General features: G+C 54.5%; 2 protein-coding genes across 3 annotated transcripts; one reads left to right on the top strand and one right to left on the bottom strand.

Annotated features, from left to right (window-relative positions):
* Positions 1-4,387: 4,387 nt before the first annotated feature.
* MATN4 (matrilin 4) lies at positions 4,388-18,420 on the bottom strand. 2 transcript variants are annotated; one of them, XM_035006398.1, is made up of 11 exons: positions 17,744-18,420; positions 15,391-15,504; positions 14,119-14,688; positions 13,273-13,395; positions 11,217-11,339; positions 11,003-11,125; positions 10,787-10,909; positions 8,650-9,063; positions 8,366-8,518; positions 5,665-5,772; positions 4,388-5,571 (listed from the first exon to the last, which is right to left on the bottom strand). In XM_035006398.1, exons 2-11 carry the CDS (start codon positions 15,467-15,469, stop codon positions 5,513-5,515), a joined length of 1,875 nt encoding a protein of 624 aa, XP_034862289.1. In that variant the 5' UTR covers positions 15,470-15,504; positions 17,744-18,420; the 3' UTR covers positions 4,388-5,512. The 2 variants fall into 2 exon arrangements, with proteins under 2 accessions (XP_034862289.1, XP_034862290.1); XM_035006399.1 differs by lacking the exon at positions 11,217-11,339 and having other exon boundaries at positions 17,744-18,352.
* RBPJL (recombination signal binding protein for immunoglobulin kappa J region like) lies at positions 16,451-26,420 on the top strand. The gene is made up of 12 exons (XM_035006400.1): positions 16,451-16,472; positions 17,712-17,820; positions 19,088-19,213; positions 20,360-20,430; positions 20,601-20,716; positions 20,975-21,149; positions 23,003-23,140; positions 23,509-23,618; positions 23,883-24,035; positions 24,754-24,909; positions 25,030-25,133; positions 25,222-26,420. The coding sequence occupies exons 1-12, from the start codon at positions 16,451-16,453 to the stop codon at positions 25,493-25,495; spliced, it is 1,554 nt and encodes a 517-aa protein (XP_034862291.1). The 3' UTR covers positions 25,496-26,420.
* The last annotated feature ends 333 nt before the right edge of the window (positions 26,421-26,753 follow it).

Consider the following 26,753-nt stretch of genomic DNA (forward strand, 5'->3'; position numbering starts at 1 on the left):
TTTTTTTCCACTTGATACTCTCTGTGTTATTCAAGTTTTATTTAAGCAATGAGCCTGAATTACTTTTATAATTACAAAAAAAATTTTTTTTAATACAAAGAATTTATTTACCAATTGTTTTTTTAAAAATCTGTGTATGTGGAGCTAAAAGCGGAGCCCGTCCTGGGGGGAGGAGGCTCTGGAGGACGGTGAGCTCTGTCAGGGCTGGGGGCTGGGGACACTGTGGGGGGATATGTGGGAGGAGGCATGAAGGAGGCTGAGGAAGAGGAATTGAAAGCCATCACTCTTGGGTGCAGGTCACTGCCCCGGGGCGGTGGGGCGGTACTGTGGAAACGCCGATTGTGGGGCCCACTCTCAGAGCGGTGAAGCAATAGATCTAAGGTGGGACCTGAGAATATGCATTCCTACAAGCTCCCAGGTGATGCTGAGCCTGGGACCACACTTAGAACCAGAACTCTATCCTTCTCTCGTGGGCAGCATTTTAAGTTTAGAAAGCATTTGAACGTCACCCCGTCACCTCATCTCATCGGATCGTCCCCTCCCCTGAGAGAGAAGGCGGCAGGCAAGGGAGGGGCCGCAGAGGTGCGGACGGAGCAGGGCCTCCAGGAGCACATCCAGCGCTGGCGCAGCCCAGCTCCCCTCCCCTCGCGGGGCATCTCTCTCCCCACCTTCAACTCCCACCCCGCTGTCCTGGCCACCAAGTTCCAGCCCTGGGGCCTTCTTTCCTTGGTGCTGGGGTCACCGGGCTGGTTCACCTGCAGCCCAGCATTTACACTCTCGCCCCGGAACACCGCAAGGCTGGCCCCCTTCTCCTCACTCGGACCTCAGCTCAAAGATGACCACCTGGGGCAGTCTCCTTTCACCACCCCTTCCGAAGCCCTCCCCTCTCTCCCTCCCTACGCTGCCCCATACAGTAACCAATAACCACATGGGGCTGTTTAACGTGTAATTAATTAATTAACTAATTAAGACAATATTTAAAATTCAGTTCCTCGGCCACACGAGCCACATTTCAAGTGCTCGGTAGCCACATGCTGGCTACTAATATTGGACAGTGCAGATATATACGTGCTGCCGAAGCGAGCACTGGACAATGCAGATATAGAACATTTCATGGAAATTCTACTGGACAGCACTGCTCATACCTTTATTTTATTATCTTCTTAGTATTTATCACTATTTGAACCTTTATTCATTTACTTATTTGTTGTCTGCCTTCCCCTCCTAGAACATAAATTGAAGACAAGGAGTACGATCCTCTTTTTTACCATTGCATCCCCAGTGCCTAGTGTAATAGCTGACATATCTCTGAACTAGACATTCAAGAAATACTCACTGGGAAGGTATTTTTTGAGCACCTGCCAAGATTAGGATTAGTTGTCCTCTATCAGAGGACAGAGGCCACCCTGAGATTCTCTTGTTCATCTGGGAGAAAACGGACCTGACTGTCCTCCGCATGTTGTATGATGGCACTGGTCTTTCCTCTGCTAGCTCCCTCCACGACTCCCCACTCCCAGCTCAGCCGCAGGGGAGAACTTCACCTGCCTTGGGCCCCCTGGTGGGGGCGGGGGGAGTCCCAGGGGGGCAGCGGAAGGTTTTATTCACTTCAGAAAAAGACTCTCCCTGGACCTGGGAAAGGCAGAGCAGGATGTGGGAGCAGGTAGAGAGGGGGCTGCCCAGGGCAGGGCGAAGAGCAGGAAGAACAGTGACTCACCAACCTGGGAGTTTTAAATGTGCTTGGATACACCTCAACGAAGAACCACCATCCCGCCCCCTCTTCCCTTCCATACCTTGGGCTTTGCTTTGGCCTGCCTTGTAAGTTTCCCAGTAAAAGTTTATTTGAAAAAGTTCAGCTTTGTCCCCAATGACTTGAAGGGTAGAAATGTGAGTGGGCACACTGGGATCAGGGACACCTGGGTTCAAATCCTAGCTCTGAAGCTCTGTGAACTTGACAACTGGACACTTCGAACCTGTTTTCCCTTCTGTAGGTTGTGGGGTTTAAACAAGATGGTGCAGGTGCAAGGCATAGCATGGTCCCTGGCACATTGTAGGTGTTTTGTGATTGATAATTCTCTTCTTTCCCTTTTCTCGCTATCTTGGGTCCAAAGACCCAGAAGGGTAGATAACCCTTGAAGAGAGCAGCTTTGCTAACTGGAGAAACTGAGAAGAGCTTTGAGCTAGAATAGAAAGATAGAAATACCAAAAATCATGGAGAAACAGAGAGGGGTGGAATTCAGAAAGGTGTCAGAATGACTGGCTGAGGCTGCTGCCCTTCCTGCCCTTGGCCTTCCCATCCGAGACCAGGTCTAGTGCTCGTTACCAAGGATAAGAAACAGCTCCATGAGTGACCTCTCGGTCAACCACTGCAGAAGATGCTGTCCTTTTTAAATATTCAAATCTGCAGGGAACCAAGAAGGCTGAGGGCTCTGAGTTCCCTCCAGGACACCTGGGCTCAAGAGTCCCCCAAAACATAATTGCCCTGTGGCCAGACTTACCAGATTCTGAGAGCCACATAAAAACCTCCCTGCTTGCCTGGACTCAAGGAAGACCAGTGTCTGTTCGGGCTCCTCTCCTGAAGACCAGTGTCTGTTCAGCCACCTAAGCTTGCTTGGCTGTGTTACTCTTCCTCCACTGTTACTTAGATTCTGATTTTCTGTTCTTGGGTTAATGGATATTTGTTTTGCTGAACCGATGAGCCCTTTGTAAGTCTTCTATCCTTTGAAGGAGGAGGGTGCAAACAAAGAAGCAAGGGCTAGCTATCCATCCGTGGGACATTCTTTCTTATCCAGAGGTTAAAGGGGATAAGAGGAAAGGGAAATGAGAGAGAGGGCAAGTTGGGAGATGGACGGGGGAACCAGCAGCTGTCAACACCTGACACACAGCTGGTGAGTAGCAGGGCTGGTCCACAAATCCAGGAGTGTATGGCCAGTGCCTACGGAACAGAAGCAGCTTCTAGGCTGGGGTTGTGGGTCTCCCAGAGCGGGGAAGGGGTCTCAAAGGAAAGGAGAATCTTATGGAGAAGAGCAGACCTGGTTCATTAGTCCAAGCGCCAGGTGCCAAGAGCCTATTAGCGCTCTGGGACCCACCTCCAAGTCAGAGCTCCGGGCGCCATCCAGTGGCCACTAGGGAGACTGCAAGAGGAAAGAACTGGCGAGGAAGGAAAAGCCAGAGAAGGTGGTCCTGGCCAGTTCTGGGCAGGAGGGAAGGAGGGAGCCGCCCTTTGCCCGAAGTGCTCCCCTCATCAGTTGAGGACTCGCTCCTAATCAGACTCCCCAGGCCGCTGCCTCACCCGGCTGGGGTTCCCTCACTGCGTGACCCTGGGCAGGCAATTCTGTCCTCCAGGCCTGATGTGCCGATGAGGTAACATGCCAGGCACTGTGCTTAGCACTTCAGCTCACCTGCCGCTCCTGTGTGGGGAAGATCTCAGTCTTCCTGCTCCCCCACACTCCAGTCACTCCTGACCACACACATTCATGCCCAGCAGGAACTCCAGCCATGGACTAGGTCTGGGCTCCTGGTCTCCTCCTCCAGGATCTCTCCCTGCTTCCCTGCCCTTACCCACCTGTTCCACCTTCTCACCTCCCTCCTTCTGCTGCAGCAATAGTCAGGTGCACCTCACCCCCTCAGCCCTGAGCTACCCGCCCCCCTCCCCCACCGTGGGCTTTTCTCAATTCTGTTTCTCCCTCTTCAAGCTTAGCAAGGTGCCAGGCATAGACGTGCTTCAGAGGTCTGCTCTGAGGTCAGGCTGTGGGGTTTCAGACCTGTGTGTAGGCACAATAACGCCCCCCCCCCCCCGCAAAGAGGTCCATGCTCTAATCTCTGGAACATGTGAATATGTCACCTTATGTGGCAAAGGGATTTTGCAGTTGTGATGAAGTCAGAGATTGAGATGGGGAGATTAGCGTGGATTATCTGGGTCAGCCCAGTATAATCACAAGCGTCCTTGTAAAATGGAGACAGGAAGGTCAGAGTCACAGAAGGAGGTGTGATGCCAGAAGGAGAGGTGGAGGTGACATCAGGCCACAAACCAAGGAAATTGGGTAGCCTCTGGGAGCTGGAAAAGGCAAGAAAACAGAAGCTTTCGGAAGAAGTGAAGCCCTGCCAACCCCTTTTCTTGGACTTCTGACCTCCAGAACTATAAGGTAATGAATGTGTGTCGTGTAAAGCCACTGAGTTTGTGACAATTTGCCCCAGCAGCCCTAGGAAACTAATATACCCTGGTTCCGCTTCTTACTGGTTCTGTGACCTTGGAACACTTACTTAACCTCTCTATGCCTCAGTTTCCTCCCTGTGAAATGGGGATGAGAAAGGCGATAATTCCTACCTCATAAGGTTGTCTGAGGATAAAATGAAAACACCTGCAAATCACTTGGAGTAACGCCCAAGACAAAATACGTTAACTATTATTATAAGATTAATAGCTACCATTCATTGAGGGCCTAATAAGTACCAGGCACAGTTCAGATGCCTTGGAATAACTTTCTCCATTCTCACCATCACACTTGGGGGTAACAGTTTCAATCCCCATTTTACAGATAAAGAAACAAATCCAGAGTAATCGGCCAAAATCTGGAGAAACTGAGTATTTTAATCTTAGCAATTTCTTACATGCACTTGGGCTCTTTCCTGATAGAGGGTTGGCTTTTGCTTTTGCTTTTGTTTTGGCGGGTGCGGGGGATGAAGAGGGTGGGTCACAGCCTGAGCGGCAGCGCTGGCCACAAATCCTGGCCTCCTCTTCTTCCTTCGTAGCGCAGGAGGGAGATAAAATCCAAGCGACACTCACCTATCCGCCCCAACCCCGTCCATTTAGGGGTTCATGACTGTCTCTCGCTTTCTCATCAACTCCCCATCCCAGTTCTAGCAGCTTTTCAGCCCGATCTGGGGGGCACCACGAGATAGGCACGGCCAGAGAGCGAAGCGCTCCATCCGCTGGGGGATGGAGGGGCGCAGTCTTGCTCAAACCCGGAGGGTTCGCGCTGAGCCCCCTCCCTTCCCGCAGCCCGCATAAGGAGCCGTCTGTTCGCGGCTGAATAAACAAGGGGGGAAAGCAGCGCCCGGCCCCCTGCCCCCCAGCCCGACCCCCGCACAATGCGCCTTTCTCCGAGGAGCCGCCGTCCGGGCGCCGCCGGACCTACCGGCGTCTGGCCTCCCCTCCCCCTAGCGGCACAGCAAGACCCACAAACCGACCCCGTGGAAACCAAAAAAAAAAGAAAAGAAAAGAAAAAGAAAACTTTTTTTTAAGAAAAAGAAAACAAAAAGGAAATTCAACAAAGAATGAGCGCAGCACGCAGCGAGGGCGTGCGGACCTAGCGCGCCCCTCGGTCCCCCGCAGTCCGGCTTCTGGTCCAGGCGAGGCCAGCTCGAGCGCAGCGCTGGGAGCCCGCCAGCGCCCCCTCCCCGACAGCCCAAGTCCTCGGGGCCCCGGAGCTGCCCGGCCCCGGCGCCCCGACGGCGCCCCGAGGGCACAGTCCGCGGGGCCGCGCCCCTGCCCGGCTCCCGGCCCTGGCGGCCCTCACTTCTGGGTGGCCAGCTGGTTCTCCAGATCCTCCAGGCGCGCCGTCAGCTGGGCCAGTGAGCGGTTAAGGAAGCCGCTGGGGGTCTCGGGGGTTCCTACACCCTGCCCCCCGCAGCCCGGGCCCCCGGGCCCCGGGGCCCAAAGGATATGGTTCTGCGTCAGCCTCTCGAGCGCCCCCAGCGTGCGGCCCTGGAACTCCACGAGGCTTTCGCATTCGCACGGGCTCCGAAGCTCTGTACCTGGGCCGATGCCCTCCTCTGCCAGCCGGGCGCAGAGAGTCAGGGGAATGAGAATCTGCAGCAGGGCGAGCCGGCCCTGGCAAGGCCCTCCGCCCCTCCACCCGCCTGTGGCTGAGCATATGGGCTTCGCATTCAAACAGACCTGGGATGAATACCAGCTAGGTCGCTGTGAGATACTGCAAAACTCACTCAACCTTTCTAAGCCTGAGTTTCCTTGTCTGTAAAAACGGATACAGTGAGAAAAGCTATTCATTGGGTGGTGCTGAGGATTCTATGGGGGATGTGAGTGTGTGTACACATCTTAGAAGAGTATTTCTCAAACCTTAGTGCTCACTGGAATCACCACATCTTGCTAAAATATAGATTCTGATTCTGAACGGTGAAGGAGCTGAGACTCCACATTTCTAATAAGCACCAAGTGATGCTGACGCTGCTGGTCTGTGGACCACACTTTGAGAAGCAAGGGTCCAAATGACAGCAGCACTCTCCAAATGAGACTTCAGGCATTGATGGCAATATTCTGTTTCTGGTCTGCCCAGTGCCAAACACACAAGCCACATGCAGCTATTTAACATTTGAAATGTGGCTAATGCGATTAAAGAACTAAAATTTTTAACTTTTTAAAAGTAATTTAAAGTCAGTGGGCACATATACCTTATTAGAGAGGGAAGATCTAGTGTACTACCTAGCTCAAGTGTAGACTTTATTGTGTATTTCAATTAGACCAGGAATTCTCAAAGTGTGGTCCCTGGACCAGCACCAGCACTATCACTTAGGAAGTTATTAGAAATGCAAATTATTGGGGCGCCTGGGTGGCTCAGTTGGTTAAGCGACTGCCTTCGGCTCAGGTCATGATCCTGGAGTCCCGGGATCGAGTCCTGCATCGGGCTCCCTGCTCAGCGGGGAGCCTGCTTCTCCCTCTGACCCTCTCCTATCTCATGCTCTCTCTATCTCATTCTCTCTCTCAAATAAATAAATAAAAATAAAATCTTAAAAAAAAAAAGAAATGCAAATTATCAGACTCAAGCTCAGACCTACTGAATCAGAAACTCTGGGGTTGGAGCCCAGCAAATGGTGTTTTAACAAACCCTCTGGGTGAATCTGATGCACACTGATGTTTAAAAACCACTGGTACAAACAAACAAAAAACCACTGATCCAAGTCTACCTCCACACACATTCTAGCATTTCTGAAATCAATCACATTTCTGAAATGTGCCTTACAATTAAATTCAGCACCTATTTTTTCTTAGCAGTAAATAATAATGGATAGTCTTACAATGGATGGTATCTTAGATTCACCAAAATTTTGTAAACATGTGCCCTTTTTCATATAACAGCACAATACCTGGTGCTTGGCCTTCACAAAAGAGTTGCTCTTACAATTTAAGAGTGATTTCTTAGTCTCGGTGGACCCTTAGCAAATTGCTGTATGATATGTCATCAATGGTCTTGATAACAGTCCTACAAAGACTCCTAACTTCACAGCTGGGGAAACCAAGGGCCAGAGAAAGGGAAAGTTCTGCCCAAAGTCATAGAGCTGATTGGTGAAGAGCCTCAACCACAGAGCCCAGATTTCTCTAGGAATTTTAGAGCTGGAAGCAAGCTTGGGCAGCCAGCACCCTCCCCTGTTACAGAAGAGAGAAGTTATGGTAAGGGTGGAGGTTAAGTGACTTGCCCAAAGTCACACTTCAGGGGACATAAGAGTCAGGACAGGAAGGGCCCTGACAGAGTAGCAAATCCAGTGCCCCCGTAATATCCTAGCTAATTATTAGAGTTAGCCTGGGGGGGGGGGAGAGGTAGGTAGGTGTGTATGTGTATGTATGTATCCTGTGTGTAGATACACACATGTATACACACACATATATATTTTAAAACTATTTTTTTTAAACTATAGATTCTCTGGGCCAACCCTGCTCTACTGAACCTAGCCCTGGAGGGCCTGGTAATGTGAAAGAGTCACATCTCTGGCCTGGGTTAGAGTCTAAAGACTCTGCGGTGAAAATTACCCCCGAGAAGTTCCCTATATGACCTATAAAGTACAGCACACAGGCTCAACAGCCCACTTCTCCTTCACAGATAGAGTTGGTCCCTTCTTCTTCAACTGAGCACCAGATGAAGTGGATGGATTAAATTTATGGGTGATATTGTAAAAAAAAAAAAAAAAATACATGTCTGCATACTTGGAACACTCTCAGTCCTGCCACTTTGCCAGGTCTGTGTAGTTGAATTCTAACACGTTAAAGGAATATGTGATGTAACTCTGCTAGCAAGGAGTTTGGCATGCCTTTGAAAAAGTTCCTCCAATTACTGTGAACACCCACTAATTTGAGGGGCAGGTAGCCAGCCCAGTCTAGTGCTTAACTTTGACGTTCTTGGGAATCACCCCAGGGTCTTGGTAAAGTACAGAATCTGATTCATTCGGTCTGGAGAGCTCTGGAAATGCCTGCAGTTCTAACAAGCCTCTGCTGCTGGTCCACGGACCACACTTTGAGTAACAAGGCTCTGTGTAGTGAGTCCAACCCCTGGCTATAACTCTACCAAGGGGATAGGGTTGGATAGAAGGGGGAAAGCTCGGCGGCTGGGCCCTGAGCGAAGTCAGATGCGCTCACCCGGGCAGATGCTGCCTCTGAGGTTCTCCAGCAGGTGCGTCATGGTGCCAAAGTCAGGGGAGTAGGACACATGCAGCTCCGCGGGCTCGGAGGCGATCTGGCGCAGCTCCTCCTCCACCGCCTTGCCCACGCCCACGGCGTACATGACGATGCCTACAAGGCAGAGGGCGGAGGGCGGAGGGCGGGGGCGGGGGGGGGGACACAGGGGGCGCCCCAGACCTCAGTGAAGACCCCCACCGGCGTCCAACCCAACCCCAGGCTGGTGCATCCCGCGCCAAGCCCACCTTCCTCCTTGGCGCGCGCGGCCCACACCGAGATGTCATCCTGGGAGCGGCCGTCGGTGAAGACCAGGCCCACGCGAGGCACATTGAGGGCGCGGGGCCGTGCGCCTTGCGCCTCGGAGAAGCTGTGCTCCACCATGTGGCGCAGCGCCAGCCCTGTCATGGTACCGCGCTCCATGTATTCCACGGCCAGGACCGCCTGCTTGACCTCGGCCGCCGTGCCATAGCGGCCCAGCGGGAACTCGGTGCGCACGCGGCTCGAGAACTGCACCAGCCCCACGCGCGTGCCCTCGGGGGACACGTCCAGGAAGTCCACGATCTGGTTCACAAAGCGCTTCGCCAGCTCGAAGTTCTGCGGGCGCACGCTCTTGGAGCCATCGACGAGCAGAACCAGGTCCACGTGGCCTTCCCGGCACCCTGCGTAGTGAGGGGAGCTTCGAGTGGGCGCCAGATCCTGGCCTGGCGGCAACCATCTCCCCACCGGGGCATTCACATTTATTGCGTAACAGGTACCGTGCGTGTAGTCCTTCCTGTGCCAGGCACTGTACTAGATAATAGTAGTAATAGTAATAAGTTAATAAAACTTTATGACAATAATAAATGTATCAACCATAATATACTGAAAAAGTATATGTTGCTAATATATAAACAGTCACAATAATAAATAAAAACAAGGGCGCCTGGTGGCTCAGTCGGTTGGGCGACTGCCTTCGGCTCAGGTCATGATCCTGGAGTCCCGGGATCGAGTCCCACATCGGGCTCCCTGCTCGGCGGGGAGTCTGCTTCTCCCTCTGACCCTCCTCCCTCTCATGCTCCCTGTCTCTCATTCTCTCTCTCTCAAATAAATAAATAAAATCTTTATTAAAAAAAATAAAAAATAAAAAAAATAAATAAATAAAAACAAAAACATTATTATTTGACGGCTTACCATGTGCCAGGTCCTGGGCTAGGTGCTTCATATATTTTTTCTCAATCCTCCCAATAATCTTGGGTATTATCCCCAGTTCATATAACCTTCGGTTCTGAAGCACAAGGTGATTGGCTCCAGACTCCACTCCTCTCTGCAGTGGCACCGTGGCCCTCTCTGCAGTGGCCAAGCAGGATTTGAAGCCAGGTCTGTCTGACCCCAAAACCCATGCTCCTGAATCGCTCTACAATGTTCCCTCCCCCGTTCTGAATCAGGGACTTCGCTAGGCCCCGAAGGGGGTTCAACAGGAAATGAACATAACCCTGATCCTAAGGAAATCAGGACAGAACAGAGCAGTCAGACATGCCCTATGCTGCAGCCAAGGAAAGTGCTCGAAGAGAGGGCCACGTAGGGAGCCCCAAGGTAGGAATAATTCATCCTTCCTGGAGTAGGCGAGGAAGGTTACATGGAGGTGGCAACATCTGATTTGTTCCTCGAGGATGAGCAGGTGTGCTAGGAGACCTGCTGACGGGCTTGGCTGAGACGAGGTGAGGCAGTAGTTTCAAAATTTTGACCACACCCCACGGTAACAATAATAATACAAAATGACACACTCGAATTTTGAATTTCATGAAACAATACTTACTCTTTCCTCATGCAATAAGTTCTGTTTTCTCCTTTAAAAAAAAAAAAACTGGGCGCCTGGGTGGCTCAGACGGTTAAGCGTCTGCCTTCGGCTCAGGTCATGATCCCAGAGTCCTGGGATCGAGTCCCGCCTCGGGCTCCCTGCTCCTTGGGAGCCTGCTTCTCCCTCTGCTTCTCTCTCTCTCTCTCATTCTCTCTCTGTCTCTCATGAATAAATAAATAAAATCTTCTAAAAAAAAAACTAATTTGATTTCATTATCCACTAATGGGGCTGCACCCACCATCTGAAAAACTCAGGGGTAAAGCATCTGAGCTCAGGGGTAAGCACAGGCGAGCCCAGAAGACTCTCGAGGGAGGGAGAAATAGGATCAAATGTGTACTTTTGATATTAACCTTGGCAGCAGGGTAGAGGATTAAGGGGAAAGAGATGGAGGCAGGACACGGCATGCCCTCCACTCCCTGCCCCACCATCACCAACACACACACATTCACAGCGTACCCTTGGGCCACAGCAAGGGCAGAATCGAGGATGCTCAGAGGATGCAGTGGGGCAGGGCCAGACAGAACACCCTCCCAGCCATCACTCACGGTTGCAGCTCTTGCCATCTGCTTGGAGTTGCTGGCCCTCGGGGCACAGGCAGCGGTAAGAGAGGCCCTCACTCACACACTGGAACTCACATCCATGGTCTACACCATTGCAAAGGTCCCGGGCTTCAAGGAGAGACAAGTCAGGATGAGTCAGGGTGGACTCCCCCAGCCAAGATCCCTTGCCCCTCTGCACAAACACAAGAGACCCCTCCTTACCCTCACAGCTCTTCCCATCGGGCAGCAAGTCGTGGCCCTCTCTGCAGTGGCACCGTGGCCCAGCAAATGTGCTAACACACTCATGCTGGCAGCTGTGGTTCCCAAAGCTGCAGTGGTCAATGGCTGGTGGGCAGGAAGAGAGAGAGCAAAGGTGTCGCTTCTGATTGGAGCCATCAGGGACCTCAGTCCAGGATGCTAGTGGTAGGGTGCTCACCCCTGCAGCTTCTCTGGTCCTGCTGGAGTACAAAGCCAGCTCGGCAGCGACAGAAATAGGAGCCTGGGGAGCTGATGCAGTGGTGCTCACAGCCATGCGTCCCTTGAGTGCACAGGTCAATGGCTGAGGAAGAGGTGAGGTCAGCGTATGCCCTGGGTGGGGCTGCACTTCTCAGCCCCAACAGAACAATCATCTGAGGAGCTTTTTTTCTTTTTTAAGATTTTATTTATTTATTCATAAGAGACAGAGAGAGAGAGAGGCAGAGGGAGAAGCAGGCTCCCAGCTGAGCCAGGAGCCCGATGTGGGGCTTGATCCCGGGACCCCGGGATCATGACCTGAGCCGAAGGCAGACGCTTAACCATCTGAGCCACCCAGGCCCCCCATCTGAGGGGCTTTTTAAAAACACCTATGCCTGGGCCCCAACCCCCCAAGATCCTGACTGGGTGACCCAGGCATCTCTGGTTTCTACAAGCACAGGCCTCCTTCTTAGTGGCCCAGGTGGCTCTCCTGACTCAAGGCCCAGCTGCATCCCAATGTGCCCGTTACTAAGCCAGGCATAAGAACAAGAATCAACAGTTGTAGAAGACAGGTCCCCTGCCCTCAAGATGCTCACTGACTTATGGAGGAGAACCAGGCTCTGCCACTACCTACTGAGCCTCCGTTTACCCATCTGCAAAATGGGAATATAATGGAAGAGTGCAATTGCTATTTACAGCTTCCTTCTAAGGAGGGAACTATCGCCTGCTGAGTATCTTGATGGTGTAGATGTGCAAAGACAGCCCAGAGCTGGAAAATAGGGACTGGGGAGATGCAGATTGCCTTGCACAAAAAAAGTGAGAATTTGGGGTTCCTAGAGAAGAGATGGGAGTGGCGAGAGGAAGCGCAAGAGAGAGAGTGTGAGCATGAGTACCTGTGTGGGCTGAGGTTGCCAGTGAAAAATCACTGCTAATGGGGTGACAGGGCTTTGGGATCAGGGTATCTAATACGAAATTATTAATAGTAGGTGTTTCTTTTGTGTACGTATGTTTGACTTCACTTAGACGTAATGCACACCTCTGGCCACCCCCATCTTTAGTAAAATGGACATATGCATGACTTACATATAAACACACACATGCCCTTGTGTGCATAAGTGTGCAAACCAAGGAAGAGGCTGATTTATATGCATAGAACAAGACCAGCATGTGCGGGTTGAGAAACTGGACCCATAAAATGAATTCAGCAGAAGCTCAGAGTGAGAGGTGACCATAGAATGCAAGCACTTGGGGAATTCCCGGAGATGTTGGGGAAAGATTCAAATGTTCAGAGGTCATCACATGAGGCTTCAAGCCAGTCTTTTCTAAGTTCTAGAAATAAGAAGACCCCAGCTGACATCTGCATTATTGGGAACACATGACTTATTTTCCCCAGTTGTCGTGAGATTGAGAGATGATGTATGGAGAGCTTCAAGTGCGTTGTCCAATGCTAAATCAGCACTCCGAGAACGGTAGCTGCCTCATGATCAAAGGAGTGGACACACAGTCACAGAAAAAAGCAAATCCCAATTTTATACGGGAGGCATAGTGTGCCGTAGCTTTTTAGGAGACAAAATGAAGAACCAGGACTCAAAGCATTTGCAGAGAGAAGCAGCAAGGGCAGTCCAGAAAGAGCTGAGATGCAGGAGCAGAAATGAGCAATGTATATAGAGGGGTGGGGAGGGGTATGGAGACCCTAACTGAAGACCCCAACAGTGAGTGTCTAAGTAACAGAAACAGTAAGAAGATATGTACGCGAGAATTCATAAACAAGTTTGGGAGGCATATTGTAGCCAGGTAGGAGGCAAGCCTGAAATAAGGGAGACAATGATGTAGAAAGCACCCTTAACCTTAGGAGTCAAGATTTCACCAAGGAATTGTTTGGCTGCAGGCAATACCTTCCCTTTCTTAGACCCATAAAGTAAGGGCGCTGAACTTTTACTTCCAAAAGCCCTTCCAGACTCATTGGTCTGATGCTGGGGCAATGGGGAGCCACAGAAGACTCAGGAGCAGTGAGACTGCAGGGCAGGGGCAGCTCTCACCCAAACAGCTCTTGTTATCTGCAGCTAGCTGGTAGCCAGGGTTGCAGGCACAGTGGAACGTGCCTGGGGCGCTGACACATTGGTGCTGGCAGCCGTGTCCCCCCTCAGTACACAGGTCCTTTCCTGAGGACACACAACAGTAGAATCAGCGAGGGACAGATGGGCAGAACCCTCCAACAAGAAAATGCTGGGTGGGGTCAGAGGCAGGCACCAAGCTTGAAGACAGCTTTAGAGGGGACAAGCCTCATTTGAGAGGGCCAATCCAGATGGGAGGGCTTAGGGAAAGAATAGGGCCTGAGTAGCTCCTACAAATAGGCTCAGAAGGGGTCACCGGGCTAGATGCGTCAATGGGATAGGGCGGGAATGCACAGGGGTAAGGTAAGGAGGTGGAGAGGTACTAAATCAAGGTGGGGGGAATCAAGGTGTGACTAGAACAGACCTGCAGCATTGTGGGAGGAGCTAAAAGGAGGGTGGGCGGGGCCATGCCCATGTGGGCGGGACATGACTCTTTCGGGCGGGCCGTTGCTCTCAGCTTTGAAAGGCGGTGCTTTCTGTGTCGAGGGGCGATTTTGGAGTTTGACCTTAGGCCTGTGGTAAACCACAACAGCTCATCCGGGTGAGCAGGCACGCTAAATGCTGCTTCTTGGGGGCGAAGCCTAAGCAAAAGTGGGCAGAGCTGGAATTTGACACAGCCTGAGGGAGCCCAGCGCCGCTCCACCATCTGGCGGGCGGGGCTAGCGCTAGAGTGGGCGGGGCCTCCCGGGACCGGATGTTATTTAGGAGGTGGGAAGGGGCGTCTAAGCGGCTGCGGGGTCCGCGCCTCGCTCCAGCGCTCCCCTAACTCACCACAGAGCCGGCCCTGGAACTGCAGGCCAAACTCCTGGATAAGATCGAAGGACTCAACGAGGAAGACGTGCTCGTCCAGCGGGGGAGACGCCATGGCCCGCAGGGAGCCCACGTCGGCGCGCTGCACCCCCACTGCGTAGATCTCGATGCCGCGGGCGCGCGCCTGCGCCGCCACCTCAGCCACGCGATCCTGGGGCCGCCCGTCGGTCACGATGACAGCGATGCGCGGCACGCGCGCCTGCGGGGGGCGCGCGCCCTCGGCCACACTGAAGGCCACGTTCATGGCGTACTGGATTGCCAGCCCCGTCATGGTGCCTTGAGCTAGCGGCACCAGCGCGCGGATGGCGCGCTCCATATCCTCGCGGCGCGAGAAGGCGCCCAGCGGGAAGACGCTTTGCACTTGACTCGAGTACTGGATCACGCCGACGCGCGTGGCATCGGGCCCCACGTCCAGGCCGCGGAGGAGGCCCACCAGGAACTGCCGCATGGTCTCGAACTCAAAGGGGCGCACGCTGCGCGAGCTGTCAATCACGAACACCAAATCCAGGGGCCCCGACCGACACCTGGGACCTTCGAGGAGATCAGGAAGGACTTTCCTAGGTCTGCAAAACCTCATCTTGGAGGAGATCCCCGGGGAAACCCAGGGCGAAATAGTGCTATCCCGGCGTTAACAGCGCCTAGCACAGAATTAACCTAACAAATGCGAGTTAGATATATTCACTCATCCAGCATTTGCTAAGGGCCTGGGCCAGATTTCCCCCAATTCTCTATCAGCTCTTAGGGCTATTCTGAGGAGGTATTCTCCAATTCGGGAGTGGACGAAGGGATGTGGCAAACTCAAATGTCTATAGGGGACCAGGCAGGCAACATAAATGAGTGAACTGGTTGGATTAGGCTGGCGGACACCTGTAACCCTCCTCCAGCCAAATGCTGCCATGCAGCCATGTGGACCCCAAGTTAACAGATCTTTGGATTTTTCAAGAGAAGTCCCAAATCGGGAATTGTATGTGAAGTCTCCTGATTTTTCAATTAACTTTTTAAAATTAAACACCAAATGGGCGGTTTTGCATGAGCCCAACTTTGTCACCTCTAAGCCACATCCTACAGATAAGGAAACTGAGTCCCAGAGAGGGGAAGCTGTGAACTAGAACCCCGCCCCTTTATGATTTCAGAGCCTTTGCTTTTTCTCTCCCCAGCAGACCTAGCTGGCTGCAGACGGAGAACCAGCTTTTGCTCCCTTCCCCCTGTTGGTGAGGGCTGAGCCCCACTCACCTGCAAACTGGAGCTGGGTTTCCCAGGGCTGAAGAAGAAACAGCAACATGGGCAGTGGCGAGCAAAGAAGGCCCCTCATGGCGCTTGGGTGGCAGGGAACGGAAATGTCGGATCCTGGAGGGTGCAAGGAAAAAAGCAAAGCAATAATATTTACGGAACTCTTATTCTGGCTGATGGGCACTTGGAGGGGGAGAAGGATCATGGATTTATTTTACTAATCTCTCTACCTTTGTGTATGTTTGAAGTTTGTCATAATAAAAAAAAGTACTGCATTACAGTGCTGGGAAATACAAGGAATTCTACTTTGCAGAATTGCAGAATAAAAAATAAATAGAAAGTAGATTTTAAAAATATAACATTTAAAAAGAAAAAGGCCCCCTAAAAGAAAACAAAAACAAAAATAAATGAAAAAGAAAAAATGCCTTTCTAAATACCGAGCACAGTGTTAAAAGCTTTTCATGCATTCGGACATTTCATCCTCTCGGCAATTCTCGCCACGGTGCCGTCCTATGCTTAAGTGGTTCCAAAGATCCGTTCCACGCGCTCTCCTCCTGGGAGAACGTCTGCAGACGAAAGCCAGCCATTCCCCACCTCGACCCCCTCCTCTCCTCACACAAGGCGCTTCTATGTGGCTGTCGTTCCAACACACGCACGCGCGCGCGCACACGCACGCACACACTCAGACATGCACCGCCCAGCCTCAGGCCGCCGGGAGAGACGCGCCCTTTCACGCGGCTGGGGGGTTGGGGACCCGCAGCACGTAGGCCAAAACCCACCACGCAAGTTTGGCACCTCTGTTTCCCTCCTGCTCTCAGGAGAGGCCGCCAGGGGGCGTCTTCCTGGGACTGGCTGCGTTGGTTGGGTGGCCGTGGGAAGCCCACATCTGCCTAGCAGGTGCCCCTGCCCAGAGCAAACAGTGGCCAGGAGCCCGGAGGCCTTGGAGATAAGCCCGGGGCAGGATATATCCCGCACGAGGGCCGAGGAGCAGGGGCGCACAGGGTTCCGGGGACAGCTGCATTGGATGCGCCCGGAGGGCGGTGAGTGAGGCCCGAGTGCGGCCATGGACCCTATACGGGCAACAGGTGAGCGCTCACTCTTCCATTGCCCTTGGCGACGCCCCTTGATAATCCCAAAGGATTCCCGTGTACAGATGGGAAAATTGAGGCCCAAGAAGGCTGCCCGCCGAGCTGCAAAGGAAACTGCGACTAGAACCTGGGACTCCTGGCTCCCCTTCTCCCCTCTGGGCTGCCTGGCTGCCTAGCAACCTGGCGCCTAGGAGTCACTAAACCTCTTTTCCTTACATTCACTCCCACTGCTCTGTACCCCGCTCCACCCCCACCCCATGCTGAAGCTGCCTTAGCCGTTTTTCTGTTGCTTGTTTCTTGGCAGAGGGGACCAGCTGCCCTAACCCAACCGCAGCCCCTCTACCCCGCCCCCACCCCCCAATTCCGTGAATGGGCCTATTCTGAGCAAGGTCGGCTGCCTGCAGCTCCCTCACTCCAGGCGGCCTTTCCGATCCTCTCCGCCCTCGCCTTTCAGGCCTGGTAGAAGAACAAAAATCCCTCTGGCAGGGCCGGTGGTGGGAGGTTGAGTAAGCCAGATGTGTCAGCTGCCGCTGGAAACCGGAGGGTGCAGAATGCCTTCCCTAGCTTGGGCCATAGCCAGGGCCAGCACCTCTGGGGAGCATGGGGGTCAGGACAATGGGGCCTTTGCCACCTCCTGTTCTTTCCCACCTGCAGAAGCCTCTGGGCCCCCAAATCTTGATTAGGATTCCCCCTTATCCTGCTCTCGGCCTGAACCCACGTCTCGCCTGGCGCGCACCGCCACCGCGGGATTCCTAGAGAGTCAAAATAGAGACTGCCTCAAAGTCCATCACCTTCCCAACCCTCTCGTTCCACGCAGGGAGAAATAAGGTCCAGAGACTAGTGTCTTGCCCAAGGTCACACGGCAACGTGGTGACAGGTCTGACACTAGAGCCCCCCCCCCCCCGAGCTCCTCTGAGGGGTTAATCCTAAAGTTAGGAAGATTCGGAAATGCCTGAGAGTGGGGAGACTGGGCTCGAAAGGCAGGAGAGGTCTGTGAATAACTCAAGAGTTGGCTGAAGAATAAACACCGTGGGGACGTTCTTGGCGGTTCCTCGAGGGAGGAGATTAAGGGAAAAGTCCCCCTCCCCGTGGTGGCCTTGTTGGTGGGGGCTCAACTTGGAAAGGACCCCACAGAAGTGAAGAAGGCCGCTGCAAGTCAGATGGGGACACCGTCAGTGGCACAGCCGCGGTTAAATACGGTCGCCCGGTCTGGCTTGACGCCTGATCCCCCCGCAGACCCCTCAGCGCCCCCAGGCCCTTTGACTCACCTGAGCCTGCCGGACAGCTCGGAGGCGCGGCCGCAGAGCGGAGCCGACGGGCAGAGCCTCCCGGGCAATTGGACCAGGTAACGGCGCAGGCAGCGTGCCCGAGGTGGGGACGGCCAGACGGCTGGAGCGAGCGGAGGCGGCGGCCGCATTTAACCCGGGGCTGGCGATGGGGAGGGGGAGCGCGCGCTGCGACCCCTCCCACCGGCAGGGAGCGATCCCCTTTCCTCCGAGGGCTGGGGCGGGGCCAGCGCGGCGCCCCTGCTCCTGCCACCCCGGGAGCCGGCGGCGCGAGCTGCGGGGCCGGAATTCGGCTCCCAGCGGGAGGCTGGGCGGCTCCGCTCTCCGCCGCCGGAATGCGTCGGAAGCCTCCGAGGCCCTTCCCGGAGTAGAGCCCCAAGGGGCGGAGCGGGGCCTGGCTCCTGCCGCCGGCTGCCTGGCCCCGCTTCCGAGGGCGCGGACGGGGTGCTGCCCTCCGCTGCCCGCTTCGGGAGTGAGGAGAGGCCCGGGACTCTGGTCCTGCGCGAAGGGTGAAGGGTTCAGAAGAGCAGCCGCAGGGTTCATGGCTCCCGGGCCCCACGTGGTGGTCCCTCAAATCTCTGCCCTCGCGGACTCCTCCACCCGATCTCTCCGCGATTGCTCAAGTCTTGGGCCCACCCACCACCCTCGCTCCTCAAAACTCCCAGGCCGCTGGGCTCTGTCTGGCCCCGTCCCTGGATTGTGGAGGCCCCGTAAGCAAGGGAAGGAACGCTGCAACAGGAACAGGGCCCTTCTCTTGGGAGAAAGGGGGTTAGGACCCCCTTGAACCCCAAAGGGCTCAAATGTTCCCCCTGGGTTCTGGGGACACGGTTTGGGGGGCGCTTCCATGTTTCCAGGCTTCTGAGGGCAGGCAAGAGAGCACTCTGGGCCAGGGGGTCCAGCAAAACTCTTCTCCCCAGCATCAAGAGGTCACTGGGGTGCGCCCCCTCAAAATACAAGGAAACCATGCAGCCTCACATAGTCTCCATCCCAAGGCCGGCACAGATGTGGCCTTTGTGCCCCTGGGGCCTCTCTCCAGTGCTGCAGGCTGCGTGGGGCATGGCGCCAGGCCTGCGGAGTGGCGCCTGGGTGGTCCTGGTGGGCTCCGTGCAGGCCTCATTGAGTACCTGGCAGCCTAAATATTTAACCCATGACTTACACCCAAATCCCCTCTCTTGCCTAATGCTTCCCCTCCCTGACCCCGAGTGGGGCAGAACTACATTAGCCCCTCCCCCCTATGCATTTCATTCAACCTGCTTGTTGGGCTCCATGCCACCTCTCCCCTTAACAATCACTGCTGTCCAGCCGCCGGCCTGCCCCCACTCCCAGGTCCTCCCCAGAGCGGGTCCCGGTGCTGAGGGAAGCCGTGCGCCAGTGCCTGCGGCAACAGTGTGAGCAGACAGTGCGGATCCTGCATGCCAAGGTGGCCCAGAAGTCCTATGGGAATGAGAAGCGGTAAGTGCCAAGCCCTTCCAAGCGGCCACCTTCCACTCTATGCTTGCCTCCCAGTTCGGGGCCTTTGAGAACCCTGGGGAGGGCTCAGGGCTCAACTCTTGGCCAATCAGGAGCCTTCTTCCTCAGCCCCCACCAGCCCCCACTTTGGAACCTCCCTGTGAATCTACAGTCCCCACTCCCTCACTCACCCACCCATTCATTCCTTCTTTCATTCAACAACTACTTAGTGGGTGTTTATCAGGTGCCAGGCTCTCTGGACAGTGCTGGGCCCTGGGCATACAGCTCCAGAAAAATACAGCCCCTGCTCTCAAGGCATCTTCACTGTAGTGGGGAAGAGACAGACCACAAAGTCCCCTCAGTGAACAAGATCCTTCCAGATCGAGAGAAGAGCTAGAAGAGTGATAGAACAGCACAATGTAGCAGAAACTGAAGTGGGGGCACGTTAGCTAGAAAGGTCACGATGGTGGACAGGTCTTTTAAGGAGGTGACATCTGAACTGAAAGAGAAGCCAGACAGGAGAAAATCCAGGAAAGGTGTGTTCCAATTAGAAAGAAAATGCACACACCTTGAGGCTGTACCAGCTTGGCCTGTCCTGGTACAAAAGAAGTCAGAGGGGCTGGAATTAGGAAAGGAGATGGACGTTGCAGGGAATAAAGTCGGAGAGGTAAAGCAGGGGCTACATCAGGTGAGGACTTCGGATTTAAACCACCGAAGGATTTTAGGAAGACAAGTAACATGATCGACTCGTGCTTTTTAAAGAAAGAAGAGAGTGTGACTGCTTCGTGCAAAGCAGGTTGGGTGGGGGGGCGGGGTGGAAGCAGAGAGAGCCGTGGGAAGGCTGATGCTGTGGTCCAGGCAAAAGTGATGGCAGTTGGGATTAAGGTGGAGGTGGTGAGACCTGTGGATTCTGGATGTGTTTTGAATGTGGAGGAGACAGGACTGATTAATGGGTTGAGTGAAGGCAATGATAAAAGAAGGTTCAGATGTTAATGGGGTCCACAGTCATGAAGAAGCCCCGGGAGGGCAGTGGGAAAAGTGGAGGAGCAATCAGGGACTCTGCCCCATTTATGCTGCCTTTGAGATGTCTAGGGATGGTCAAGTGGAGATGGACGTGCGAGTCCAGCACTTGCTTGCATGTCTCCGCAGGTTCTTCTGCCCCCCGCCCTGTGTCTACCTCGCAGGTCCCGGCTGGAGGGTGAAGCCAATGCAGGGCCAAGGTGAGGGCGGACTCCTGGGCTGCCGGGCGCCTCCCTAGGCTGGGGGACCGCACAGTGGGGCCTGGCAGCTGGGCCGGTCGCAGGCGCAGTCTCGCCGCGCCCTCTGGCGGCGAGAACTCAGCTTGTCTGCCGCCTGAGTCCTTCCTGAGCCCGCTCGCGTCCCTTTCCAGCCCACCAGGCAGGGGAAACCGGGCCCACGGTCTGCGGTTACATGGGACTGGACGGCGCGTCCGGCAGCGCCGCCGAGACGCAAAAGTTGAATTTTGAAGAGCAGCCGGACTCCAGGGTGAGAGCGCACGGGACACGGTCCGATTCTTGCTCCCATCCTTGCCCCTCCCTCGGCGAGGAGGGCTCCTTTACACACGCCCTCACCCCCGAAGACGCCAAGCGATAGGTGGAGAGGCGGGGGGGACCGGGGTTCTGCCTCGAGGGTGAGCCCGGGAGCTGGGATCGTGCTGCTTCACGTCACGTCTGATGGGGCAGACGTCAAAGACCTGGTGGCGGAGGGCTGGGATGAGACGGCCCCGCGCCCGCGCCCCCGTAGGAATTCGGTTGCGCCAAGACCCTGTACATCTCGGACGCAGACAAGAGGAAGCACTTCCGGCTGGTGCTGCGGCTGGTGCACCGAGGGGGCCGAGAGCTGGGCACCTTCCACAGCCGCCTCATCAAGGTCATCTCGAAGCCCTCGCAGAAGAAGCAGTCGCTGAAAAACACCGACCGTGAGCCGGGCGGGGCGTGGCCACCGGGCGGGGCGGGGACGTGCCACCTGGTGTGGAGCTGCGGAACTGGGGAGGGCGGAGGCCTAGACTGGAGGGGTGGGGCCAGAGTGGGAGAGGTGGAGTCTGAGCCGAGAGAGGGGCGGGGTCTGGGGGAGCGGGTGCGGCTGAGGTCCGCGAATGAGAAGCTAGAGAAGCAAGCGCAGAGAGGAAAGGGGACCGACCCCAGACCCTGGGAAAGGCGGCGGGAGGGGGCGTCCAGAGCGGACAAAAATGGCCGGCAGGTGCTGAGCTAAAGACAAATTAAAAGTGACGGAAATTTAGTCAAAAATACCTATTCAGTGCCTGATGTAGGCCTGGCTCTGTGCTGGATGCCGGGTCCCTGTAAAGTAAGGACGAGTGTCTGTTCTGGAGGAACCCACAGCCTAGCAGGGGAGAAAGACACACATCGCTTATCAAAGAGACAGTTTGAAATAAATACTGCCCTGGTTGCCAAGTGACAAATCCCAGGGCTGGAGGCTTTGAGAATGGGGGGCAGGGGGACAGGGCAGGGCCTGAATAACAGTGAGGACACCACCACTACCCCGGCAGGGAGGTGGAGGAAGACCTAGGGGAAGGTGGAGCTTTCCTGGCCGACATGAACAAGAATCATCCTATTTGATGTTCATCAGGTCCCTCTGAAGTGGGTACTATCATTGTTCTTACGTCAGGGATGAGGAAAATGAGGTCTGGAACATTCACCCATTCATTTAATGAACTACTGGGGCTTATCACCATCCAGATGACTTGGCTAAGATTGCCCAGCTAGGAAGAGACCCAGCCAGGATTTGAACTTGAGTCAGCATGCCTCCCCAGAGCCCAGGTCCTACCCCTACATCATATTTACCTTCTGTCTGTTGAAAACCCCGTAGAACGTCTCAGACTGAGGCAGTACTCTGTCTGGCCCTTGGCATCAGGTAAGTGCTAGAGTGTGATGGTTAGGAGCTCAGATTCTGAAGCCAGGTGGCCTGAGTTTGAATCCTGACTCGCCAGCCTTGCGATATGGAGCAAGTTGTTCTCTTAAATAGAGATAATATCTGCCCCAGAGCACTGTTGAGAGAATCAAATGAGCTAACACATATGAAGCATTTAAAACAGTACCTGACACACAACAAATGTTAGCTATCATCATTATCCAATGGATGGGAACTTGGACTAAGTATAAATTGAGCACCTACAGTATGCCTAGCACTGGGAGGGGAGAGAGGGAGATGACCCAGTGCTTTCTCCCCAGGTGGTCAAAGCTCAGTCAGAAAACAAAACCATGGCTCTGAGTATGTGTGATAAGCTGGAAGAGATCAGGGTCAAGCCCTAGAAATATCACACTGCTGTTTCACACCACATGGTCTTTGCTTATGCAGGCCTTGAACAACTCCTACCTACTTCCTGCTCCCCAGCTGAGAGTATAACCTCCTCCAGGAAGCCCTCCTTCACCCACCCCTTACCACATCATTTTGAAATTTTATATTTAGGCCCCTCCTCTCTGAGAATGTGAAGTCCTCCAGAGCAAAACTGGGTCTGATTCACCCTTTGGTGCCCAGTACCCAGCACAGTGCCTGCCCAAAAGTAAGCACTTGGTGAACGCTTGGTAATATTATTTGTTGAACTGAAGGATGCCCGGGCAGCACAAATGAACCGGCCAAAGTTCAAAAGCAGGACTACAGCAGGTACTAGGTAAATGACCATGAAATAGGCCCAGTGTGTCTAGGCCAGTGAGCATAGGAGGGGACTGACACAGGGGACAGAGGACCAGAAATTGTCTGGCAAGTACAAAGAACCAAGCCAGGCTTGGGTGCTGATTTCACCTCCCCTCACAGTGTGCATATCCTCGGGCTCAAAAGTCTCCCTCTTCAACCGCCTGCGCTCCCAGACGGTGTCCACGCGCTACCTCTCTGTGGAGGACGGGGCGTTCGTGGCCAGTGCGCGCCAGTGGGCTGCCTTCACGCTCCACCTGGGTAACCGCAGCTGCGGGCCTGGGGCTGGGCGCTTCGCATGCCTGAGTTCACTTCACCTTCACTGTAACCCCTCGAGAAAGGTCAACTCTGCCCATGGAATTGAGGCTTACCCAAAAGTCCCAGTGAGTCTGTGACTCATCCAAGCCAGTCTGGCTCCGATATCCAGCCCTCTCCCCTCATCTCAAACCCCACCCCAGGAGCAAACATCTTCAAGGATGGCCACAGATGACCCCTCCGTGCATGCTGACCCTACCCACAAGACCCATGTGCGATGTGGGCTGGAGCCAGAAGCAAGGAGGGCAGGGCTGGGGGCAGAAGCTTGGAACCCCTGAAACCTTCCTTCCTTCCCTTCCCTCTTTTCATGCCAGCTGATGAACACTGTTCCCAAGGGGACTTCCCGCCTCGAGAGGGCTACGTCCGCTATGGCTCCCTAGTGCGACTTGTCTGCACGGTCACAGGCGTCACGCTACCTCCAATGGTATGAGAAGGGAGGGCATACCTGGGGGCGATCCCCAAAGATTCATGCGGAAGGTATGACCCACAAGGGCAGGGCAGTCATAAAGACACCTGTTCTCACTCTGGATACTTAGTGCTTTGTGGGGCTGGATGGCGGCAAAGTGTGGACAGTGGGGGGTGGGGGGAGGAGAACCTGCCAGTGCTCACATGGCTATTGGATAGTAGAAAGCTAGCTGGGGGGGGGGGGGGGGCAGCCTCTGGCTGCCCTGCACCACTTCTGTTGTAGATCATCCGCAAAGTAGCCAAGCAGTGCGCGCTCCTCGACGTGGACGAGCCCATCTCCCAACTGCACAAGTGTGCATTCCAGTTTCCTGGTGATCCTCCTGGAGGGCTTGGCACTTACTTATGCCTGGCTACAGACAAGGTGGTGCAATTCCAGGTGAGGGGTAGAGAGTATTGGCACCAAGCATCCTAGAAAGCCAGAACACAGAGAACCATAGATCATAAGATCATCATCATCATCATCATCATCATCATAATGACTCTTGCTTACTGAGTAATACTGCCTCTCAGGGAATGTTAGAATCGTAGACTATCAGGACAGAATCTGAGAATGAAGATGATTGAGCCGTGCTCCTTCCCAAAGAATATTAGAGTCATAGAATATTTGGAGATAAGATTATAGAATGAAAATAAAAATAGCAATAAGTAATAGTATTGAGTATTATTGTGCAAAGAGCATTAAAATCATAAAATGTTAAGCCATAGAATTATAGAATGTGGAAAATTATTATTATTATTAAGCAGTACAACTCCCAAAAGAATATTGTCAGAGAATGTTGAGATAAAATCCCAATGTGTAGAAAATAACATTATCATTGAGCAATATTCCCTCCCAAAGAATTTAAAACTGTAGAGTAGAATTGCACAATGTTAAAAAAAAAAAAAAAGGATTCTAGAATCCTAAGAAAATAGACCTTTAGAAACCAACTAGTTCAGCGAACCTATTTACCTCTGGGAACGGGAGGGTCTTGTCCAAGCTCGCACGCAGGGCAGGTAAAGCTCGGAGCTTAGGACTGGATCCTGGAATGCAGAGGCTCAGGCACTATGCTGGCTCCCCCGTATTGGTGGCCACCATCCCCTGGGTCTCCTCCCAGGCCTCCCCCTGCCCCAAGGAGGCAAACAGGGCGCTGCTCAACGACAGCTCTTGCTGGACCATCATCGGCACTGAGTCGGTGGAGTTCTCCTTCAGCACCAGCCTGGCATGGACCTGGGAGCCAGTCACTCCGGTGCCCCTCATCAGCACCCTGGAGGTGAAATCTGGGCGCAGGCGGGCGCTGGCGGGCGGGGATCTGACTGTGGGTGTGGTGTAGGGGCTGGCGAGGGAGAGCAGGCGGCTCTCGGCCACGGCACCCACTCCCTCCCTCCCCCAGCTGAGCGGTGGGGGCGACGTGGCCACACTGGAACTCCACGGTGAGAACTTCCACGCGGGGCTCAAGGTGTGGTTCGGGGACGTGGAGGCCGAAACCATGTACAGGTATAGGGGGCGCCTCCCTTGGGCCGCGGGGACCGGGCGGGTGCGCGTCATCGGCGTCGCTGCAGCCCTAACCTCGGTGCCACCCCAGGAGCCCGCGGTCCCTGGTGTGCGTGGCGCCCGACATAGCCGCCTTCGGCAGCGACTGGCGCTGGCTGCGCACACCCATCACTGTGCCCGTGAGCTTGGTGCGCGCCGATGGCCTCTTCTACCCCAGCGCCTTCTCCTTCACCTACACCCCGGAGTACAGTCTGCGGCCCGGGCCCCCGGGCGCCCCCGAGCCCGCTGCCGACACCGACGCGCTCCTCGAGAGCATCCACCACGAGTTCACGCGCACCAACTTCCACCTCTTCATCCAGACTTAGGTCCGCGCATTCCTGGCCCGGGCCGGTTTTCTGGGTCCCAGGCCCTACCCCCGGCCCCTTGGCTGCCAGGTGAAGGCCAAAGCCTGCGTGGGAGGAAGCTCTCGCCATAGAAACCGCCACTCGCATCTTTATACATCCAAGAAGACACGGCCTGAGTGATGCTGTGATGTCTGTGTCCAGACACCGGTGTGGATCTCCCTGTGTTTGTCCAGCTCTCTTTGAATCAAACAATCTTCCTCTCTCTCCTGCAGTAACTTTGCACATCTCCCTACTGTGTGCCTCCAACTTTGTTTCTCTGTGTTTCTCCTTGTCTCATTAGGATTTCACACACTCTTAGGTGTCAAGTCTAGTGTTTACCCTCCGTGCAGTTGTGTCTCCTCTTGAAGAGAAGACACGTAGTGTCACACACCCAGGCATGGAGCCCAGGCTCCTGAGACATGCCCTGGAGCATCGTGTCCTACATGGAACCCCAGATCTGCCCTGCAGTGCCAACTACCTAGAGCACCAAGTCCTGCCTAAAGCACGGGCTCTTACTGGAGCATCAGGTGCCGCGTGGATCACTAGGTACTGCCTGGAGCGCTGGGTTCCATTTGGAGCAGTTGGTCACTCCTAGAGCACCGGGTCTCACCTGGAGCTCTGGGCTCCCCCAGCCCACCAAATCCCACCTGGCGCAGGTGCTTGCTGGAGCACCAGGTCCGATCCGGAACACTGGATCCCACGGGAAGCACCGAGTCCCTCCTGGAGCGTGAGGGTCCTGCCCTGAAGTACTGGCTTCCATCCTGGAACACAAAGACCTGCCCCTCCTCGTACTCGCCATGGCTGGACCAGGCGCAGTACCCTTGCCCGTGCTGGCTCTCCGGCCTACGGCTTTGGTGCCTGCGACCGTGGTCAGGTCTTGCCATCTTAACTTACCCCCCAGGCACTTCTCTGCAGGCCCAGCAGGATGCAATCCTGCAGAGGATTCCTCTATGCCAAGGCAGTCTGATCTGCATGACCCAACTCTCCAAGGAGGGGGGTGCTCGGTGTACTCCCCCCGTCACACACACACAGAGGAAGGGACCACAAGTCCGATGGAACAGAGAGCCTACCTTTTTGACACTTTCCAGAGAAGGAATGGCGTTCAGAAGCAGCTAGCATCCCTGAGCTCCTGTCCCTGCCCCAGGGCCCACCGGTTGGCTCTGGGGATGAGTTACCCTCCTAGCTATCCCCCCAATCCAAGCAAAGATGCTCCCCAGGCCCAGGGGCAAACACGGGATAC

This window comes from Mirounga leonina, unplaced genomic scaffold, assembly GCF_011800145.1.
Source record: "Mirounga leonina isolate KUSES-001 unplaced genomic scaffold, KU_Mleo_1.0 Mir_150, whole genome shotgun sequence".
Taxonomy (NCBI): domain Eukaryota; kingdom Metazoa; phylum Chordata; class Mammalia; order Carnivora; family Phocidae; genus Mirounga; species Mirounga leonina.

Bases quoted from the DNA above. Each gene is read 5' to 3' on its own strand.
- MATN4 (XM_035006398.1), bottom strand. From the start codon at position 15,469: ATGAGGGGCCTTCTTTGCTCGCCACTGCCCATGTTGCTGTTTCTTCTT. The intron at 13,396-14,118 runs GTGAGTTAGGGG...GTGTGTCCTCAG, and splicing joins GTTCCAGGGCCGGCTCTGTG to GAAAGGACCTGTGTACTGAG. The intron at 5,773-8,365 runs GTGAGCGCATCT...CCCGGCTGGCAG, and splicing joins CAGAGGCAGCATCTGCCCGG to AGGAGGGCATCGGCCCAGGT.
- RBPJL (XM_035006400.1), top strand. From the start codon at position 16,451: ATGGACCCTATACGGGCAACAG. The intron at 16,473-17,711 runs GTGAGCGCTCAC...ATCCCCCCGCAG, and splicing joins GGACCCTATACGGGCAACAG to ACCCCTCAGCGCCCCCAGGC. The intron at 25,134-25,221 runs GTATAGGGGGCG...GTGCCACCCCAG, and splicing joins GAGGCCGAAACCATGTACAG to GAGCCCGCGGTCCCTGGTGT.